Here is a 22,561-nt window from a genome sequence, read left to right as displayed (position 1 = left end):
CCTGCCCCCAGCTGCTGCCAAAAAGGGAAGGGAGCCTGCCCCCAGCTGCTGCCAAGAAGGGAAAGGAGCCTTCCCCCAGCTGGCAGGAAGACTAAGGAGCCTTCCCCCAGCTGGCAGGAAGACTAAGGAGCCTTCCCCCAGCTGGCAGGAAGACTAAGGAGCCTTCCCCCGCCTGGCAGGAAGACTAAGGAGCCTTCCCCCGCCTGGCAGGAAGACTAAGGAGCTTGCCCCCAGCTGCCAAGAAGACTAAGGAGCTTGCCCCCAGCTGCCAAAAAGACTAAGGAGCCTGCCCCCAGCTGCCAAGAAGACTAAGGAGCCTGCCCCCAGCTGCCAAGAAGACTAAGGAGCCTGCCCCCAGCTGCCAAGAAGACTAAGGAGCCTGCCCCCAGCTGCCAAGAAGACTAAGGAGCCTGCCCCCAGCTGCCAAGAAGACTAAGGAGCCTGCCCCCAGCTGCCAAGAAGACTAAGGAGCCTGCCCCCAGCTGCCAAGAAGACTAAGGAGCCTGCCCCCAGCTGCCAAGAAGACTAAGGAGCCTGCCCCCAGCTGCCAAGAAGACTAAGGAGCCTGCCCCCAGCTGCCAAGAAGACTAAGGAGCCTGCCCCCAGCTGGCAGGAAGACTAAGGAGCCTGCCCCCAGCTGGCAGGAAGACTAAGGAGCCTGCCCCCAGCTGGCAGGAAGACTAAGGAACCTTCCCCCAGCTGGCAGGAAGACTAAGGAACCTTCCCCCAGCTGCTGCCAAGAAGACTAAGGAACCTTCCCCCAGCTGCTGCCAAGACGACTAAGGAGCCTGCCCCCAGCTGCTGCCAAGAAGACAAAGGAGCCTGCCCCCAGCTGCTGCCAAGAAGGGAAAGGAGCCTGCCCCCAGCTGCTGCCAAGAAGGGAAAGGAGCCTGCCCCCAGCTGCTGCCAAGAAGGGAAAGGAGCCTGCCCCCAGCTGCTGCCAAGAAGGGAAAGGAGCCTGCCCCCAGCTGCTGCCAAGAAGGGAAAGGAGCCTGCCCCCAGCTGCTGCCAAGAAGGGAAAGGAGCCTGCCCCCAGCTGCTGCCAAGAAGGGAAAAGGAGCCTGCCCCCAGCTGCTGCCAAGAAGGGAAAAGGAGCCTGCCCCCAGCTGCTGCCAAGAAGGGAAAAGGAGCCTGCCCCCAGCTGCTGCCAAGAAGGGAAAAGGAGCCTGCCCCCAGCTGCTGCCAAGAAGGGAAAAGGAGCCTGCCCCCAGCTGCTGCCAAGAAGGGAAAAGGAGCCTGCCCCAGCTGCTGCCAAGAAGGGAAAGGAGCCTGTCCCCAAGAAGGGAAAGGAGCCTGTCCCCAAGAAGGGAAAGGAGCCTGTCCCCAAGAAGGGAAAGGAGCCTGGCCCCAAGAAGGGAAAGGAGCCTGTCCCCAAGAAGGGAAAGGAGCCTGTCACAGCTGGCAGGAAGACTAAGGAGCCTGCCTCCAGCTGCCAGGAAGACTAAGGAGCCAGCACCAGCAGGCAGGAAGAGCAAGGGGCCTGAGGCAGGAACTGTGACCGAGCCCCCACCAACAACCATGGCTGTGCAGCCGTCTGAGGTTGCACAGGATGGGCAGGAGCCTCCCCCCCACCAGCAGCAGCACCACCGAGCCTTCCCCCCACCAGCAGCAGCACCTCCAGTGAGCAGCTGTCTGAGGTTGCAGGGGATGGTTAGGAGCCTCCCCCACCAGCAGCAGCACCACCTCCACCACTGAGCAGCCGTCACCGCCAGCGGAGGTATGTAATCCTGCCTCCATGGGCTGCTGTGCGGCCTGCCCCCTGAAAATCCAGTGGATATGACACTCACATGAGAGACTGTGACCTTGCACTCCCCAGGATCAAGAGCACAGGGCACGATTCCCCCTCCAGAACCAGTGGGTAAGACACCCACCTAATCCAGACTCACCAGGATCAAGAGTGCAGGGCACGATGCCCCCTCCAAAACCAGTGGGTAAGACACCCACCTAACGCAGACTACCCAGGATCAAGAGCACAGGGCAAGATGCCCCTCCAGTACCAGTGGGTAAGCCACCCACTTGAGAGGCTGTGGCCTTGCACTCTCCAGGACCAAGCACAGGGCATGTTGCCCCCTCCAGAGCAAGTGGGCACGTCACCCACTTGAGAGACTGTGGCCTTGCACTCCCCAGGACCAAGCACAGGGCATGTTGCTCCCTCCAGAACCAGTGGTCTTGTTACATCTGCCAGCTGAGGTGCCCTCCCGTCCCCCTGAGGTGCCTGCCTATTTCCCAACTCATGCCCTTGCAGTGTTCTCTCCGTGTTGATGCAGGTGCCATGGGTGGCCTTGGACTTTGGCCTGTGGCCATGTGGACTACATACATTGTGGACTGGGCTGTGTCCCTTTTTGTGTACATATGTATATATCTATTATCTTGCCTAAGTTATTTATCTTGATGTGTTGCTCTCATTACATTCACTTTTTCAAAATCATTTTGTCCTTGCATTATTCATCCAGGGTAAAACAAAAAATTGTAATGCAGCTGATTGTGTGTATGGTGTTTGGGGGGGGAGGGGGGGGGGAGGGGTTCGTCGGTCACTCTTGTTTTCCTCCCTCTCTCCCTTGTGTGCTAGGCAGCTGTACTCACAGTTGTCGACTTTGCCGGAATTGGTGTTCGTGGTGGAGCAGCACGTAGAAAATCATGGGGGAAGACCTGCAGCTCAGGCTCCATGGCGGCGTGGTTGTTCTCTGTGTCTCCAATGGTGAGTCCTTTCCTTTCTGAGCTCAGTTTCTGCCAGGCTTTTGATGTCATTGGTGCCACCGCGGAAAGGGTGGCGGCTTGGCGTGTCATAATATGGTGGGCGAAACATTGACCTCCGCCTGGCTGTAGGCCGCTACAGCCGTGGTGGCTGTTGTTTCTGCCCTGGCGGTCGGTGTGGTACATTGGCTGTAAATCGGAGATCTTTCCGCCATGGTCAGAATTTGGCGGTAATTACTGCCGGCCTGTTGGCGGTATTACCACCACTTTTACACCAACCACCAGGGTTGTAATGAGGGCCAATATTTCCTTCCTTATTGTACTCAGACTCTCCTTTAAGGGCTCCAGGGCAAAGCCCTCTGTTTTCTGGAATTTTTTCATTTTTATTACACCAAGACTGAATAATCACCTATTATTCAGTCTTGGTACAATAAAAAATGCCGTTCAGGAGCTGCCTGAGGCAGCTTGTTGTAATACTGTCTGATGGCTGGCACAGGCGCACACAGCATCTCCACCATCCATCAGAAAGATTACCCAGGGCTGGTGACATCCCCTCTCAGGCCCCTGGCCCACTTCAGTGCCTCCCCCATCTGTGGCATTTAAAGTGTCACAGATAAAAGCAACGGGCGCTCTAGGCTTAAGCCCTGCAATTCCCATGGCTACATGCCAATCAGCCAGCCACCCCTCCCTTTCCTCACTCGTCACAGAGTGGGAAAAGGGTGGGGTGAAACAGCAGCTCCTGACACCTAGAGTCTGCCACTCTGCAGGTTCGAAGTTTCAGTTTTGCTCTTGTCCCGTGGTGAGTGGGAGGTGGCGCCTTGCATATCTTCATGAAGGCCTTGACAGGCGAAATGATTATCCTAGAAGTGAGTTACCAGGTGCCACTGGTTATAAATGTGCACTTGTGTCCAGGCACGATGTGACTGGAGACCTGGTACTGAAGCTCATGTGCTAAACTCCCTCGTGCAACTGCTCCGGGGAACCTAGTCCTGCAATAACCATGTGCGCAGCAGGGTGTCCAGGGGGCCGCCACCTCCTACATAGGATGGCATTGGATTATTGTAACATACTTCTGTACCATTTATATACTCGTAACCCACTTTTTGTTGAGCATAAAGTCTTTGTCAGTATGTGTAGGAGGCTGGACTGGCTTGTAGTGAGTACCAAGGGGTACTTGCACCTTGCACCAGGCCCAGTTATCCCTTATTAGTGTATAGGGTGTCTAGCAGCTTAGGCTGATAGATAATGGTAGCTTAGCAGAGCAGCTTAGGCTGAACTAGGAGACGTGTGAAGCTACTACAGTACCACTTAGTGTCATATGCACAATATCATAAGAAAACACAATACACAGTTATACTAAAAATAAAGGTACTTTATTTTTATGACAATATGCCAAAGTATCTTAGAGTGTACCCTCAGTGAGAGGATAGGAAATATACACAAGATATATATACACAATAGCAAAAATATGCAGTATAGTCTTAGAAAACAGTGCAAACAATGTATAATTACAATAGGATGCAATGGGGAAACATAGGGATAGGGGCAACACAAACCATATACTCCAAAAGTGGAATGTGAACCACGAATGGATCCCAAACCTATGTGACCTTGTAGAGGGTCGCTGGGACTATTAGAAAATAGTGAGAGTTAGAAAAATAACACTCCCCAAGACCCTGAAAAGTGAGTGCAAAGTGCACCAAAGTTCCCCTAAGGACAAAATAGTCGTGTTAGAGGGAAAATGCAAGGAAAACACAAATCAGCAATGCAACAACGATGGATTCCTGACTGAGGGTACCTGTGGAACAAGGGGACCAAGTCCAAAAGTCACAAGCAGCTCGTAGCTGGGCAGATGCCCAAGAAATGCCAGCGGTTGGTGCAAAGAAGCTCTTACTAGGCTGAAGAGCTGTGAATACTGCAGGAACGACATGGGCTAGAGACTTCCCCTTTGGAGGATGGATCCCACACGCCTTGGAGAGTCGTGCAGAAGTGTTTTCCCGCCGGATGGACGCCAACAAGCCTTGCTACACGCAAATCGTGCGTTTGGCGTTTTTGGACGCTGCTGGGGCCCAGGAGGGACCAGGAGGTCGCAAATTGGACCTGCAGAGAGAGGGGACGTCGAGCAAGACAAGGAGCCCTCACTGAAGCAGGTAGCACCCGGAGAAGTGCCAGAAACAGGCACTACGAGGATGCGTGAAACGGTGCTCGCCGAAGTTGCACAAAGGAGTCCCACGTCGCCGGAGACCAACTTAGAAAGTCGTGCAATGCAGGTTAGAGTGCCGTGGACCCAGGCTTGGCTGTGCACGAAGGATTTCCGCCGGAAGTGCACAGGGGCCGGAGAAGCTTGCAAAGTCGCGGTTCCCAGCAATGCAGCCCAGCGAGGTGAGGCAAGGACTTACCTCCACCAAACTTGGGCTGAAGAGTCACTGGACTGTGGGGGTCACTTGGACGGTGTCGCTGGATTCGAGGGACCTCGCTCGTCGTGCTGAGAGGAGACCCAAGGGACCGGAGATGCAGCTTTTTGGTGCCTGCGGTTGCAGGGGGAAGATTCCGTCGACCCACGGGAGATTTCTTCGGAGCTTCTGGTGCAGAGAGGAGGCAGACTACCCCCACAGCATGCACAAGCAGGAAAACAGTCGAGAAGGCGGCAGGATCAGCGTTACAGAGTTGCAGTAGTCGTCTTGGCTACTATGTTGCAGGTTTGCAGGCTTCCAGCGCGGTCAGCGGTCGATTCCTTATCAGAAGGTGAAGAGGGAGATGCAGAGGAACTCGGCTGAGCTCATGCATTCGTTATCTAAAGTTTCCCCAGAGACAGAGACCCTAAATAGCCAGAAAAGAGGGTTTGGCTACCTAGGAGAGAGGAAAGGCTACTAACACCTGAAGGAGCCTATCAGCAGGAGTCTCTGACGTCACCTGGTGGCACTGGCCACTCAGAGCAGTCCAGTGTGCCAGCAGCACCTCTGTTTCCAAGATGGCAGAGGTCTGGAGCACACTGGAGGAGCTCTGGACACCTCCCAGGGGAGGTGCAGGTCAGGGGAGTGGTCACTCCCCTTTCCTTTGTCCAGTTTCGCGCCAGAGCAGGGGCTAAGGGGTCCCTGAACCGGTGTAGACTGGCTTATGCAGAATTGGGCACATCTGTGCCCAACAAAGCATTTCCAGAGGCTGGGGGAGGCTACTCCTCCCCTGCCTTCACACCATTTTCCAAAGGGAGAGGGTGTCACACCCTCTCTCAGAGGAAGTTCTTTGTTCTGCCATCCTGGGCCAGGCCTGGCTGGACCCCAGGAGGGCAGCTGCCTGTCTGAGGGGTTGGCAGCAGCAGCAGCTGCAGTGAAACCCCAGGAAGGGCAGTCTGGCAGTACCAGGGTCTGTGCTACAGACCACTGGGATCATGGAATTGTACCAACAATGCCAGGATGGCATAGAGGGGGCAATTCCATGATCATAGACATGTTACATGGCCATATTCGGAGTTACCATGGTGAAGCTACATATAGGTAGTGACCTATATGTAGTGCACGCGTGTAATGGTGTCCCCGCACTCACAAAGTCCAGTGAATTGGCTCTGAACAATGTGGGGGCACCTTGGCTAGTGCCAGGGTGCCCTCACACTAAGTAACTTTGCACCTAACCTTTACCAGGTAAAGGTTAGACATATAGGTGACTTATAAGTTACTTAAGTGCAGTGTAAAATGGCTGTGAAATAACGTGGACGTTATTTCACTCAGGCTGCAGTGGCAGGCCTGTGTAAGAATTGTCAGAGCTCCCTATGGGTGGCAAAAGAAATGCTGCAGCCCATAGGGATCTCCTGGAACCCCAATACCCTGGGTACCTCAGTACCATATACTAGGGAATTATAAGGGTGTTCCAGTAAGCCAATGTAAATTGGTAAAATTGGTCACTAGCCTGTTAGTGACAATTTGAAAGTAATGAGAGAGCATAACCACTGAGGTTCTGGTTAGCAGAGCCTCAGTGAGACAGTTAGGCACCACACAGGGAACATATACATGCACACCTATGAGCACTGGGGCCCTGTGTGACAGGGTCCCAGTGACACATACATATAGGCCACAAACCTATGAGCACTGGGGTCCTGACCAGCAGGATCCCAGTGACACATAACAACCATACTGAAAACATAGTGTTTTCACTATGAGCACTGAGGCCTGGCTATCAGGATCCCAGTGAGACAGTGAAAACAGTGACAAACACCCTGACATACACTCACAAACAGGCCAAAAGTGGGGGTAACAAGGCTAGAAAGAGGCTACCTTCTCACACAACCCCCCCCCAAACGAAGGACAATAAGGCTAACCTTGGCCAGTTGAGACTTTATTGTCTAAGTGGTGATAAGTAGAGAGTAGCTCTGCAATAGACTGGTTACTCCCTTTATCATCCACTATATGGTTACTTCCCTGTGGGGATGTAAACCACCCTGTTTGAAGTTTTTTAGCTAAGCAACAATGTGAAGATGTATTTTCAGAGTTTCTATCAGTAAGTTTTAGTTTAGAGCAGTGGGAATTGTCCACTGAACCTATTTGTAGTGATGGAAATGCCAGACAGGGATGCTGTCTCAGAAAAGCCATAGCTGGGCAAAAACTTTGTCCATCTGGCTGGAAGAGAGAACAGGGATGCTGTTTCTCTTGAGTTGGAGCAGGGCAGGGATGCTGTCCTATGAGCTCCACACTAGGGCAGGGATGCTGTCCTAAGTGTTGTGAGGTAGTGCAGGGTTTCTGCACTAAAGTTTCTCTGGGAGGGTTGGAGGGATGCTCCATGTTAACTAAAATGGTGCTGTTTTTCTCACCAATGTTAGTTATCCCACAGAGAGGTACTTCCACCTCAGGGAGTCCAGCTTTGCCAGCTGATGATTCCCTTGGAACAGGTGCCACCCCAGGAGAGGTTTCTCCCACCACAGGAATAGTATCCTGAATGGTAGGGTGGTTAGGGGATACTGTGATACCCTTTTTACCTGTTGATGGAGAGGGATCCTGAGTTTTCAGGCCTTCTCTCCTTTGTTTTTTCATTTCACTTGAAATGAGAGGGAACAATTCCTCAGGGATGCCCAGCATGGCTGCATGGGCATAAAACTCTACATCAGCCCAACCTGAGGCCTCTAGGTCATTACCTAAGAGACAGTCTACAGGTAAGCTAGGTGATACCACCACCTGCTTAGGGCCAGTAACTCCACCCCAACTAAACTGAATTATAGCTAAGGGAAGAAACTTAGTGGAGTTATGGACATCAATAATCTTATACTGTTGTCCAATGATGTGTTGTTCAGGAGGCACTAGGTTTTCAGTCACCAAAGTGAAACTGGCACCTGTGTCCCTGTAGGCCAAGGCCTCAACACCATTTATTGAAACTGTCTGCCTGTACTTATCCATTGTAAGGGGACAAGCAGCCAGTGTGGCAAGGCCAATGCCACTAGGTGTGACAGAAACTGTCTTGGGACTGATTACATCAGTTTCCACTATGGACCCATAAGTGAACCCAACTACACCCTTAGCTTGACTGTTGCCAGCAGTCCCACCACTAGTACCACTACTGCTAGGGGCACTAGAGCTTGATGTATTAGTGGTGGTAGGCTCAGGGGGTTTACCTGGACAGGACTTATCCCCTGGCCTATGGCCTCTGTTTTTACACACAAAGCACCAAGGCTTTTTAATGTGTGCAGGTTGGGAAGAAGAGGAAGAATTTGTTTTATCCCCACCCTCTGAAGAGTGTTTAAGATTTGAAGTGGGATCTTTGGTTTTACCCTTATCCCCATGCTTATCTTGAGATTTTTCACCATCTTTCTTCTTATTGCCATCTTTGTCACCCCCTGTATGAACTTTTCTGTTCACCCTTGTTCTGACCCATTTGTCTGCCTTCTTTCCCAATTCTTGGGGAGAGGTCAGATCAGAGTCTACCAGGTACTGGTGCAACAAATCAGACACACAATTATTAAGTATATGCTCTCTCAGGATTGTGTTATACAGGCTTTCATAATCAGTAACTTTACTGCCATGTAACCACCCCTCCAAGGCCTTCACTGCCTGGTCAATGAAATCAACCCAGTCTTGTGAAGACTCCTTTTTGGTCTCTCTGAACTTTATCCTGTACTGTTCAGTGGTTAAGCCATAACCATCCAGGAGTGCATTCTTAAGAACTTGGAAATTGTTAGCATCATTTTCTTTTACAGTAAGGAGCCTATCCCTACCTTTTCCAGTAAATGATAGCCATAGGATAGCAGCCCACTGCTTTTGAGGGACATCCTGTACAGCACAGGCCCTCTCAAGTGCAGCAAACCACTTGTTAATGTCATCCCCCTCCTTATAAGGGGGAACTATCTTGTGCAGATTCCTGGAATCATACTCTTTTGCAGGATGACTATGGGGAATACTGCTGCTGCCACCATGGGTATCTAAACCCAACTTCTGTCTTTCCTTCTCTAATTCTAAAGACTGTCTATCCAAATCCAGCTGTTGCTTCTTGAGCTTCAGTCTGGTTTGTTCCACTCTCAATCTATTGAGCTCCCTTTCTAACAATCTGTCATCAGGGTGGGTGGGAGGGACATTTCTAGATACAGAGGTATGATGGGAATGAACAGAAGGAGACCTGTCCCTTACAGAGGGCACCCTAACAGCTTGGCTACCAGTATAATGTGAGAGCACATCATCAGTATGATGTGATTCAACCTCTGTACCAACTATGCTAGACTGTCTAGTAATGGGCAGGCTGAGAAGTTTCTTTCCTGAACCTTTTCCTGGGGGAGTCCCTGGATCAGATTGAGAACCATTAGCTACTTTTTCTACAGATTGGGCACTTATGGCCTTATCCTGTACTCTAAGCATATTAATTAACAGTTCTAAGGAAGGATTCTTCCCTACACTCAAACCTCTCTCTATGCAGAGACTCCTTGCTCCTTTCCAGCTAAGGTGATCATATGCAAGTTTGGACAGTTCAACATTTTTTCCTGTGCCAGACATTTTTTAGAGAGAGTTAAAGTGATAGAAAAAGAGAAAAAAGTTTTCAGAACTTTTTGGAAAGACAGAAAAAAAACTTTTTAAACTTTTAAGAACTTTTTGAAAGTTTAGAAGTACTTTTCAGCACTTAGAAAAGAGTGAAAAGAGGAAATGCAAAACTTTTTGGCTATGTGTATATACACTGACCTTGTTTTGTATATTTTTCTCTTATGAAAAGTACAATGACAAGAGTGGTAAGTAGTCTCAAGCACTTATCCCACCACTGCACAACCAATGTAGGAGGCTGGACTGGCTTGTAGTGAGTACCAAGGGGTACTTGCACCTTGCACCAGGCCCAGTTATCCCTTATTAGTGTATAGGGTGTCTAGCAGCTTAGGCTGATAGATAATGGTAGCTTAGCAGAGCAGCTTAGGCTGAACTAGGAGACGTGTGAAGCTACTACAGTACCACTTAGTGTCATATGCACAATATCATAAGAAAACACAATACACAGTTATACTAAAAATAAAGGTACTTTATTTTTATGACAATATGCCAAAGTATCTTAGAGTGTACCCTCAGTGAGAGGATAGGAAATATACACAAGATATATATACACAATAGCAAAAATATGCAGTATAGTCTTAGAAAACAGTGCAAACAATGTATAATTACAATAGGATGCAATGGGGAAACATAGGGATGGGGGCAACACAAACCATATACTCCAAAAGTGGAATGTGAACCACGAATGGATCCCAAACCTATGTGACCTTGTAGAGGGTCGCTGGGACTATTAGAAAATAGTGAGAGTTAGAAAAATAACCCTCCCCAAGACCCTGAAAAGTGAGTGCAAAGTGCACCAAAGTTCCCCTAAGGACAAAATAGTCGTGTTAGAGGGAAAATGCAAGGAAAACACAAATCAGCAATGCAACAACGATGGATTCCTGACTGAGGGTACCTGTGGAACAAGGGGACCAAGTCCAAAAGTCACAAGCAGCTCGTAGCTGGGCAGATGCCCAAGAAATGCCAGCGGTTGGTGCAAAGAAGCTCTTACTAGGCTGAAGAGCTGTGAATACTGCAGGAACGACATGGGCTAGAGACTTCCCCTTTGGAGGATGGATCCCACACGCCTTGGAGAGTCGTGCAGAAGTGTTTTCCCGCCGGATGGACGCCAACAAGCCTTGCTACACGCAAATCGTGCGTTTGGCGTTTTTGGACGCTGCTGGGGCCCAGGAGGGACCAGGAGGTCGCAAATTGGACCTGCAGAGAGAGGGGACGTCGAGCAAGACAAGGAGCCCTCACTGAAGCAGGTAGCACCCGGAGAAGTGCCAGAAACAGGCACTACGAGGATGCGTGAAACGGTGCTCGCCGAAGTTGCACAAAGGAGTCCCACGTCGCCGGAGACCAACTTAGAAAGTCGTGCAATGCAGGTTAGAGTGCCGTGGACCCAGGCTTGGCTGTGCACGAAGGATTTCCGCCGGAAGTGCACAGGGGCCGGAGAAGCTTGCAAAGTCGCGGTTCCCAGCAATGCAGCCCAGCGAGGTGAGGCAAGGACTTACCTCCACCAAACTTGGGCTGAAGAGTCACTGGACTGTGGGGGTCACTTGGACGGTGTCGCTGGATTCGAGGGACCTCGCTCGTCGTGCTGAGAGGAGACCCAAGGGACCGGAGATGCAGCTTTTTGGTGCCTGCGGTTGCAGGGGGAAGATTCCGTCGACCCACGGGAGATTTCTTCGGAGCTTCTGGTGCAGAGAGGAGGCAGACTACCCCCACAGCATGCACAAGCAGGAAAACAGTCGAGAAGGCGGCAGGATCAGCGTTACAGAGTTGCAGTAGTCGTCTTGGCTACTATGTTGCAGGTTTGCAGGCTTCCAGCGCGGTCAGCGGTCGATTCCTTATCAGAAGGTGAAGAGGGAGATGCAGAGGAACTCGGCTGAGCTCATGCATTCGTTATCTAAAGTTTCCCCAGAGACAGAGACCCTAAATAGCCAGAAAAGAGGGTTTGGCTACCTAGGAGAGAGGAAAGGCTACTAACACCTGAAGGAGCCTATCAGCAGGAGTCTCTGACGTCACCTGGTGGCACTGGCCACTCAGAGCAGTCCAGTGTGCCAGCAGCACCTCTGTTTCCAAGATGGCAGAGGTCTGGAGCACACTGGAGGAGCTCTGGACACCTCCCAGGGGAGGTGCAGGTCAGGGGAGTGGTCACTCCCCTTTCCTTTGTCCAGTTTCGCGCCAGAGCAGGGGCTAAGGGGTCCCTGAACCGGTGTAGACTGGCTTATGCAGAATTGGGCACATCTGTGCCCAACAAAGCATTTCCAGAGGCTGGGGGAGGCTACTCCTCCCCTGCCTTCACACCATTTTCCAAAGGGAGAGGGTGTCACACCCTCTCTCAGAGGAAGTTCTTTGTTCTGCCATCCTGGGCCAGGCCTGGCTGGACCCCAGGAGGGCAGCTGCCTGTCTGAGGGGTTGGCAGCAGCAGCAGCTGCAGTGAAACCCCAGGAAGGGCAGTCTGGCAGTACCAGGGTCTGTGCTACAGACCACTGGGATCATGGAATTGTACCAACAATGCCAGGATGGCATAGAGGGGGCAATTCCATGATCATAGACATGTTACATGGCCATATTCGGAGTTACCATGGTGAAGCTACATATAGGTAGTGACCTATATGTAGTGCACGCGTGTAATGGTGTCCCCGCACTCACAAAGTCCAGTGAATTGGCTCTGAACAATGTGGGGGCACCTTGGCTAGTGCCAGGGTGCCCTCACACTAAGTAACTTTGCACCTAACCTTTACCAGGTAAAGGTTAGACATATAGGTGACTTATAAGTTACTTAAGTGCAGTGTAAAATGGCTGTGAAATAACGTGGACGTTATTTCACTCAGGCTGCAGTGGCAGGCCTGTGTAAGAATTGTCAGAGCTCCCTATGGGTGGCAAAAGAAATGCTGCAGCCCATAGGGATCTCCTGGAACCCCAATACCCTGGGTACCTCAGTACCATATACTAGGGAATTATAAGGGTGTTCCAGTAAGCCAATGTAAATTGGTAAAATTGGTCACTAGCCTGTTAGTGACAATTTGAAAGTAATGAGAGAGCATAACCACTGAGGTTCTGGTTAGCAGAGCCTCAGTGAGACAGTTAGGCACCACACAGGGAACATATACATGCACACCTATGAGCACTGGGGCCCTGTGTGACAGGGTCCCAGTGACACATACATATAGGCCACAAACCTATGAGCACTGGGGTCCTGACCAGCAGGATCCCAGTGACACATAACAACCATACTGAAAACATAGTGTTTTCACTATGAGCACTGAGGCCTGGCTATCAGGATCCCAGTGAGACAGTGAAAACAGTGACAAACACCCTGACATACACTCACAAACAGGCCAAAAGTGGGGGTAACAAGGCTAGAAAGAGGCTACCTTCTCACAGTATGTTAAAGTGAAGTCTTGCATGTCGCTATCAGAGTGTCATGACCTGTGTTCATCTTTCCTTTCTTGCCTAAGCATGAAATGTGTTTATATGCAGCAGTTTGCCAGAGGTCTTGCTTGCTCTCGCGACATAACACACCAGGTTGTCTATAATCTGTCTCCTCACCTGCTTTGTGCACGTTTCTAATCTCTGTCCAATTTTTCCCCAGTAATCCGGATTCATGGCAAAATATGCTTGAGTAAGAAAATGTTTGATTTTTTTGTGTACGTTTTTTTGTGTACAGGTGGAAGAGTGGTGGATGTGACGGCGATATAGTGCTGTAGTGAAATATCTAATTTGCCTTTGACTATTTACATAATGGCACCTATGAGGTAGGTTGAATGCTGGAGAGTCATGATGATCACAAAACACATTTTGTTCTATACAGTCTGATCTTTGATCTGTGAGGCCTGGAGCTCTTCAGGTGCATGCAGAGGACAGTACCTTTGGAACCTGGTAGTAAATGGGTCAGAACATGCACTCGGCTTACTAATGAGGACTGCTTCAACTTGTTTTATCAGCTGTCTTGTTCTAGTTTGAGTTGGCACGTTTACATAATATGTTTATATCATAAATGTACATCATGTATGGTATAAAATGATTTGCACAAACTGCAACAATACTTTATGATACTGAATATACTACTGTAGTAGTTACACATTTGGATCTTTCATGGTTTTAAAATATTGCTCGCATTTCATACAGTGGGGCAATGGTGCTGTCTTCAAATTTTAATTAGGGGTTGTGGAATATGCTTAAATGCTGCACTGCTTGAAAGTGGTTTGTAAAGCTATCTCAAGAAGCATTGGATTTGGTTTTTGCCATGAGTCAAGTATGTGCCACCTCTTTAAAGTTAACAAACTCTTAGGTGGTCATTATGACATCGGCTGTAATAACCCTCTACCGCCGCAGTGACGGCCACCAAAATACCACCACTGCGGCTACTATCCGTCAACCATATTATGAGCACTGCTGGACTTCCTCCAAAAGAAGATCGGAAATCCGGCAGTGCTCATGGTGGTGGATGGTGGTAAAGTGGTAAGGAGGTGCTGCTACCACCAGCACAGGCACGCCAGTAGAACTCCGCCAGCCGTATTATGACAAGTCATACAGTCTGGTGGTGTGCTGCTGGTGGTAGAAGCGCCACTTCCCGTTCCCTGCCGGAAGACCTCCTCGCTCAAGGTAAGTCGGTCTTCCGACAGGGGAGGGAGGTGGGGGGGGGTGTTGTGTGTGTCTGAGTGTGTGCATGAATGTGTGAGTGAGTGTGTGAATGAGTCTGTGTGTGCTGTGTTGTTTGCGTGTGAGTAAATGCATGCAAGAATGGTGAAGTGATTGTGTGTCTGCATGTCAGTGTGATCATTGTAAGAATGTGTGTGAGCATGTCTGGATATATGGTTGTATGCCAGTGTGTGTATGAACGCGTGTATGCCAGTGTGAGTGACTGGGTGTATGCGTGGTGCGTGTCTACGGGTGTGTGCGTGTATGGGGCCTGGGGGGTCTGAGGATTCAAGGGGGTGGAGGGTGTCAGGTGAGTGTTGGGGAGGGGGGAAGCCACCTACCGGTGACAGGAAAGGAATTTCATGTCACCGGTAGGGCCTACAACCATGGTTTTCATGGCGTGCTAACGCCACGAAAACCATGGTGGTAGGCAAGCTTATAATGCCGCCGGTGGTACTATGCCGGCCGCCGGGCTGGCGATACACATCTCGTGCCCAGCGTCTCATACCACCATGGCAGTATGGGTAGAGAAGTGGCGGGTTGGCTGCAGCCAACCCCTCAATCTCATAATGTGGCGGTATATACTGCCAGCCTGTTGGCGGTCATACCGCCACATTAACATTAACCGCCAGGGTCATAATGACCCCCTTAGTCTTTAACAGAAAGACTGTTAAAAGACACATTCCTGCAGAGGAGAATTTGATAAAATGTTTCTTAAAATAGGTGTACATCCACTGACTATTGCAAAAAAATTACCAACCTGACATATTCTTTTGAAAAATCCTGCAGGAAAAACTGACCTTGAATTAAACTATCACTTTTTCTCTCTCGTTTATTTTGAATGCACCTCGCCTCTTCTGACTTATGCATGCCTCTTCTGTGTATAGACTACTCGAAATCTCAGTCCTATCTGTCTTAATCTCTTTCAAAACCATAACTTAACAATATCTATTAACTCCAGAAAGCATTGCTTCTATTACAGCACCCACTTGCGGTCACACTTCAGCCATAAATGTACCACAAAGAAACTAGAGTAAATGTATAGAAAGGTTTCCTTTAACATGCAAAACTAACTCCAATAACCAATGATCTCATCGCTAACTATGGGGCTCTTGAGCAGCGTGCTACTTGCCATAAACACTTCAGTGCCTCGTTAAGGGTAGTAAGCGTTATATACATTCCACTTTAATTCAATCATGCTACAGCGTTGGCAGCAGAAAGGATCAGCAGTCCAAATAGGATATATGCAGGCAGCAAGGTTAGTAAAAAAGCTTTTAAACGCTATATGTGTATACGTGAGGGTATGTGTCTGTGGGAAAAATGGTGTATGTGTGAGTAAGTGTGTTTTTGTGCGCGTGTGTGAGTGGAAGTAGTGAGTCAGAGTGAGTGATAATGAGTGATAGGAAGCGTGCATATGAGTGAGAATGAGTGAGGGATAATGACAGTGAGTGTTACTGTGTGTGAGACTGAGTGAGTCACAGTCTGAGTGAGCCCTGGTGAGTCACAGAATGAGCAAGATAGTGAGGAGAAATGAAAATGAGTGAGACTGAGTAAGACTACGTGAGTCAAAGTAAGACTGAGCAAGACTCATTGAGAATGAGTGAGATAGAGAATGACAGACTGACTGAATAAGTGAGACTAAGTGAGTGTGAGTGAGTCATAGTAAGATGGGGTGAATCAGAACCAGCTGGACTGAGTGATTCAAGAAGAACAAGTGAGACTAAGTGAGACTAAGTGAGACTAAGTGAGACTAAGTGAGACTAAGTGAGACTAAGTGAGTCAGATTGGCTGAGAGAGTTAGAGGAAGATCGAGTGAATTGAAATGAATAGAACTTGGGGAGAGTAAGTGAGAAAGAGTGGGTCGGAGCGCAAATGAGTGAGACTGCATGAGTCAATGAGAATGAGTTAGTCAGAGTAAGTAAAAGTGATCGCGAGTTTGAATAAGAGTAAGTGAATAAGATAGAGAGAATGAGTGAGAGAATAAGAATGGGTCTAAGCAAGTGTGAGCGAATCCCCTGAACCCGTAGAGAAGACGTCAGACTTGCTTACTGGAATTCCAGACAAGGATTATGTCCCACCACTTTTAAAGGTCACCGGCCACCACTGCTCCTATACCACTTTAAATTTAGATCTTTCAAACATCTCCCTTGTCTTCCTTGATGGCCAAAAACCTCTGACTACAGTACAGAGCCACTGCCTACTTTTCTTGGTTAAATAAGATCTCAGAGTGCGCCTCCTAGCTCGTCAATGACCAAGCTCCGTAGGGCGAGCATGTAAATATATATGAACATGCTCACATTAGTATCTGTATACCTTGTATCCATCCTTATGTGATCCACCCTACTTCCAATCCCCATCACATCTTTAAGTAACCCACTTATCTGTCACCTGTTCTTGTAAGGTCTTTATAATTATGTACCGCATTTGTCTGAGAAGGACTACGTAATCTTCCTGAGACAATATTAGATACTTCTAAGCAGTGCTTTAAATGGAAAAATAGAAGTGCAGGTACTATGTACCAGAGTACCTGCTTGTTTCTGAGAAGTACAGGTACTCTCCAATTAAAAGTATTACAATTTTCTTGAGATATGCCGGTACTTTCCCTCTCAAAATAAAAAAGTGCCGGTACTCAGTACCGGCCCATTTAAAGCACTGCTTCTAAGGACAATCAGAAGTTCGTTTGGCAGTGGATCCCTAGGCTTCTACCTTGCCTTGCCTTCCAGTACAAATGGCCCTGGAGGAACCATCACGGTAACTGACACGCGATGCAAATAAGGTTCACAGATGTTCGTGACAGGACTGATTCCTGCGAGACAGTAAGACCTCCTCTTCCTGTGCCAGGGTAATCACAAGCTCAGTCAATGCTTCGATATGGTTTAAAAACGGAAGCAGGAAATACCATCTCAATACACACAACTATACTCCCAGCAGCAGTTCTATGGACCAGAAATAGGCACTGGTTGCGTAAAAGGACGAGTGTGATGCTACGTTGACTGTGTGCGAAACCAGGCAACGAGCTTAACAAATGCAGTATTGGCTGAAACTCAAACTACTGCGCCTTGCGGAAGAAAAACGTCATCTGAAACTTCCAGCTGTTCATGCTCAAGAGACAGTAGATCTAATGGGCCTCCGGTCGTCCCCCCCCCAAAAAAAAAAAATGGTACATCGACTTAATACTTCTTTAAAAACATACAAAGCGTGGGTGTCCCTCAAATATAGTTAATCGTAAAGTTACTCAGTGCATGCAGATGATCTTGGGATCCACCATCTAAAGACATTTTGGGATGAGCTCCCCGTCAGGGTGCTCGCCCCAGTAACAATATGCGAGGGTCTCCCCAATCTGCAACTGGCAGCGGGCGAGTGCAAGGAATAAACAGTACAGTGGGATAGATCTCCCTATTGCAGTCGGTGGTGCCCCTCGCCCTCAAACGAAAAATTAAATACATTGCTACCCCCCAGTGCATATGATTGCGTGGATACTGCATATATAAAACTGACTTCGGATGTTTGACTATGTGAACATGAATGTGCCCCGGCCTATCTATGTTCCATACCTCGGTCAATCAATTAATTATAATATAGCGTGGCTTATCACCTTGGGAGTCTCAAGGCGCTAGGTGGGGAAATCTGGTCAGTAGAAGTGCCAGGTCTTAAGGTTCTGCCTGAACTGAGCCAGCGATAGGGACTCGATAAATAAGCTTTCCCTCCTCTTACCTTCAGGGGCAGCCCTGTGTACTTCCACCGTGGCCCGGCACCACTCAGCAGCGGCCAGCACTTTCAGGCAATGCGGGGATCCCGCGGCGCTCACAGTCAACCTCATATTCAGCTCCCTCTCCTTCTAACTACACCACTTCTGACTACACCGGTTCCGAAAAGGAACATGCAGCCACAGCTGATGCAACGGAAGGAAACGTGTGGCCACAGGCTTACCGGGGTTTGTAGTTCAGTGTGCAGCACATAGTTCTTGATGCCAAAGATACGCTAGACAATACAAAACTACATATCCCGGCATGCTGTGCGAGGGAGGTGTGTAATGTCAAGTGAAGAAATAACTCGTTCACGCAGGTTGACGGGGCTTGTAGTCTAATCGGTAACCCAATTACGTTCGATAAAGATTTCAACAGGTGCACAAAAACTACATATGCCATCATGCAACTGGAGAAAAGAGCTCCGCGAATTCGGAATCGGGGTAGTTTCTTGCACGTTGATGTTGGGGACTATTTTGTACTGCTCCTGAGGTCCTTGAGCCAAGGGTCAGATGACCTATATAAAAAAAACAAGCATTTTCAATGCAACGGGTCTCGCATTTGCTCGAGTTAGAGCTATGAGCGTTGTAAAGAAAAAAAACGCAGCGGGATCGCACTATGTAAAATGCAGCGCAATCGCGCTGCTTGGAAAATAAACAAAGTAGTCCGGACGGAGCCTCGAATGTTTTTAGTAGTTTACCGGTGCTGTGTAGGTGGGCTAAACACCAGAAAAGGCATGATGTGTGCATACCTTTCACAAATGAAAACAAGCAGATTTTAAAAGGCAAGCCCACGAACCAATGTAAGTGACTGACGTGATATGGGTGTGGTTGGAAGCCCAAAGAGAGGTTACAGAATGGGACGGAGTGCTTTGCGCTCGCCCATAAAAGAACCCTCTGCAACTCTGTCAGGCACAGAACTGGTAACCTTGTACAACTATACAGGCAAGAGGTGGTGGGTAACCATCCGCTTGTTTGAAAGAGCGACTGCTTTTTTTATGCGCATCCTCAGTTCTCTTTGTGTGAGCCATGTTCTCGACGCCACATGCCATCTATCGGTATCTCGCGGCTTGGTTGGTCTTTGCAAGGCGTTCTGTTCAGGATTTTGCAGACGTCATTTTTACACCATTTTAATAGAGGGTCATTTAACAGTGGTTTAGTAAAGCGACATACACCTCTGGTTAAGTGACGAATGTTCTTTTCTGTCACATTTTTGGTCGCAACAGCTGCACAGGTCAGTTCCTCAAGTAATACAATTCAGTGCCCACACTAAAAGTTGTAACTGCCTATGACCAAATAATGTATAGAAATGAGTAATCATAAAGGAGGGTAACTAAATTTAAATGGATCCCATCATGATCCTAATTCCGTCATGACCAGAGACTCAGATTATGCTTCTTTTCCTATGCTTTATTTTTTCAGCAGCCAATAACAATAAAGTTTAATAAACACTGCATTTCCCAATAAACCTCAGTCACATGATCAACCATTGAGTTGACGCTATTTATCCTCCTGACTGTAGGTACTACTCCTCTTTGCTGCTTCGCAGCCAGTTAAGTACCTCTTTATTACTTGATGTATTTTTCCTCGTTCATTATGGCCCTCATTACAACCCTGGCGGTAAAGTCCGCTGACCGTCGTGCTGACGGCCGCCAACATACCGTGTCTGCGGCGGAAATCCGCTATGGGTATTATGACCCACACTTAGAAAGCCTCCACAATACAGACACCCACACAAGTCCGCCAAACCAAAGGTCAGTGATAAACTGGCGGTACCAAAACCCACACCTTTACGCCAACAGGAATAAGCCCACACTATCACGACCCACGAATCAACGCAGCGTTCATTCAACCACGGTAAACCATTGGCAGTACACACCGCCGCGCTCAAAATACACACACATTTACAAAACACAACCACATTGGACAATTCAAAATACACACACCTGACACACATACACACACCACACCCACACACTCACACCACTATAAAACACCCACCCACATTACCCACAACCCCTTACAATGACATTTTTGGAAGAAGCAGAGAGAGAAAAAAGCAAAGACAACACCAGCACCCAGTGGCACACAACACCATCACTCATACACCATCCACGCACAAAACACCACACACCCCAACACATCACCCCACACATCACATCAACCATCACCTCACACATCACTCACACCACATCATGGCACCTCAAAGACACCCCAGGTTTTCTGAGGAGGAGCTCGGGGTCATGGTGGAGGAAATCATCCCGGTCGAGCCACAGCTATTCGGATCACAGGTGCAGCAGACATCCATTGCAAGGAAGATAGAGCTATGGCGGAGAATTGTTGACAGGGTCAACGCAGTGGGACCGCATCCAGGAACACGCGATGACATCAGAAAGAGGTGGAACGACCTACGGGGGAAGGTGTGTTCCGTGGTTTCAAGACACCAGATAGCAGTACAGAGGACTGGCGGTGGACCCCCACCTCCTCCCCCACAACTAACAACATGGGAGGAGCAAGTCTTGGCGATCATGCATCCTGAGAGCCTCGCAGAAGTAGCAGGAGGACTGGACTCTGGTAAGTCATATCTCTACTATTATATCCCCCACACCATACCTGCATGCCATCACAAACCCCTACCCCTACCCTCACTCCCATCATCCCAACACCTCACATATACCCCACTATCACAACCCACACATCCCAATACAAAGCCCTGCCTGCAACACCAAAGCATGGACCCCCAACACAGACCTGCATGGACACCCATCACCACAGCATGCCCAGTAGGGACACTCACCCAGCCCACAAAATCACCACTCACTCAAGGCCAAGCTGACAGGGAAATCACAACCATACAGGGAAACACACCCATGCACAAGATGGCACACACAGATACAATAACAATGTATTTACACCCCAACAGGACCCCTACACAACGTCACCGGACAGGAGGTGCCAGCCATATCCAGTCCCCCCACAGAAGAGTCCCACAGTGATAACAGCAGCTCTGCACGCCTGGATCAAGATGACCAGCCCGGCCCATCAGGGACCTCTGGACAGTTGGTTCCCCTGCCACAGTCCCAAACCACCACTGAACCTCCCCCTCAGGAAACACCACCACAGCACCCACCCAGTGGGCCCATGCCACTGTCCCCAGGACACGTCAATCAGAAGTGTGTCCACCACTACAGGGACCCCAGGCAACCCCACTAACACAGGACGATCAGGGACCTGGGGACAGTGGCAGTGGGCACACGGTTCAGGGGACAGAGGCACAATAATAACAGGGAAGCTGGTAGGACTGTTATGCAACAGGGGGAGGACAGGCCCAGGGAACCCACTCTCCACGAGGCACTATCAGACATCATCGGAGCATACCACCATTCCCAGGAGACCATGGGCACATTACTGGCCAAGTTTCAGGAGACCCAGCGGCTGCAGGAGGAACAGTACCTGGGGTTTAGGGAGGACTTGAAGTCCATTAACACCACCTTGGTCACCATTGCAGGGGTGCTGGCAGACATGGCCCCTGACACCAGCCCGAACGATGAACAGCCTTCCACGTCCGTAGGCGCTAGTGGACAGGAGGTCCCGCCACAGGACCAACAGGCCACCAGCACCCCACCCCCTGCAGAAGGAGAACCACACCGCAAACCGTCCCTGCGATCCAGGCAGAAGACAGGGAACATTGCCAAGACCCCCGCCAGGAAATAAGACTCTCCTGATTGTCACACTTCTGTCCCACTCTGTCACCCTGTCCACCTTGAACTGCCATTGCTCCACTTCCCATGCCCCCTTGGACAATGCACCTGTGATACAAATAGACCGGACTCTATCCTGGACGTTCCTCCACCATCACCCCAGCCCATTGCATATCCCCCTCTACTTATTAGCGCTGAAATAAACACCCTTGAATCACAAAACAATCTGGAGTCAGTTTGTCCTTTCACAAATGTATTATTACAACTTCTTCGACAAATATCAATGTTAATGTTCATTTGCACATACCAATGTATGACAGTTGTTGGGCAGCAGTAAACATAACAGAAGGCAGAATGAGGTACCCAGATCTGTGAAAAGGAAAGCCAAAGTGAACTGTCAGGGTCCATCCACAGAGGTTAAAAGACTGACTTATACAATGTCCTACAGTAGTCAGATATGAGATGAGCAGTGTCAGTCTTTTACCTGTGTCTCACTGGAAGTACTGCATGATGATGTTTCGGTTGTCAATATCTTCTTCCAATGCCTCCTCTTCCTCACTGTCCACAGGCTCCACAGTAGCCACAAGACCATCATCAGGCCAATCCTCCTGCAGAAAAGGCACCTAGCGTCACAAAGCCAGGTTGTGCAACATACAGCATGCCACGATGATCTGGCACACCTTCTTCGGTGAGTAGTATAGGGAGCCACCTGTTAAATGGAGGCACCGGAATCTGGCCTTCAGGAGGCAAAAAGTCCGCTCAATAATACGCCTAGTTCGCCC

The 22,561-nt window shown here is 49.2% G+C and overlaps 1 protein-coding gene across 2 annotated transcripts in view; it reads right to left on the bottom strand.

Annotated features, from left to right (window-relative positions):
• MARS1 (methionyl-tRNA synthetase 1) overlaps positions 1-18,254 on the bottom strand; it is a 212,696-nt gene extending 194,442 nt beyond the window's left edge. Inside the window, exon 1 of one of the 2 annotated variants that reach the window (XM_069230804.1) lies at positions 18,048-18,254. In XM_069230804.1, coding sequence (XP_069086905.1) covers positions 18,048-18,153 — 106 coding nt within the window. In that variant the 5' untranslated portion in view covers positions 18,154-18,254. The remainder of the gene's footprint in view (positions 1-18,047) is intronic. The other variant, XM_069230805.1, reaches the window with a different exon arrangement.
• Positions 18,255-22,561: the final 4,307 nt, after the last annotated feature.

Source organism: Pleurodeles waltl, chromosome 4_2 (genome assembly GCF_031143425.1).
Source record: "Pleurodeles waltl isolate 20211129_DDA chromosome 4_2, aPleWal1.hap1.20221129, whole genome shotgun sequence".
Classification (NCBI taxonomy): Eukaryota; Metazoa; Chordata; class Amphibia; order Caudata; family Salamandridae; genus Pleurodeles; species Pleurodeles waltl.
This window is presented reverse-complemented; position numbering and strand designations above follow the sequence as displayed.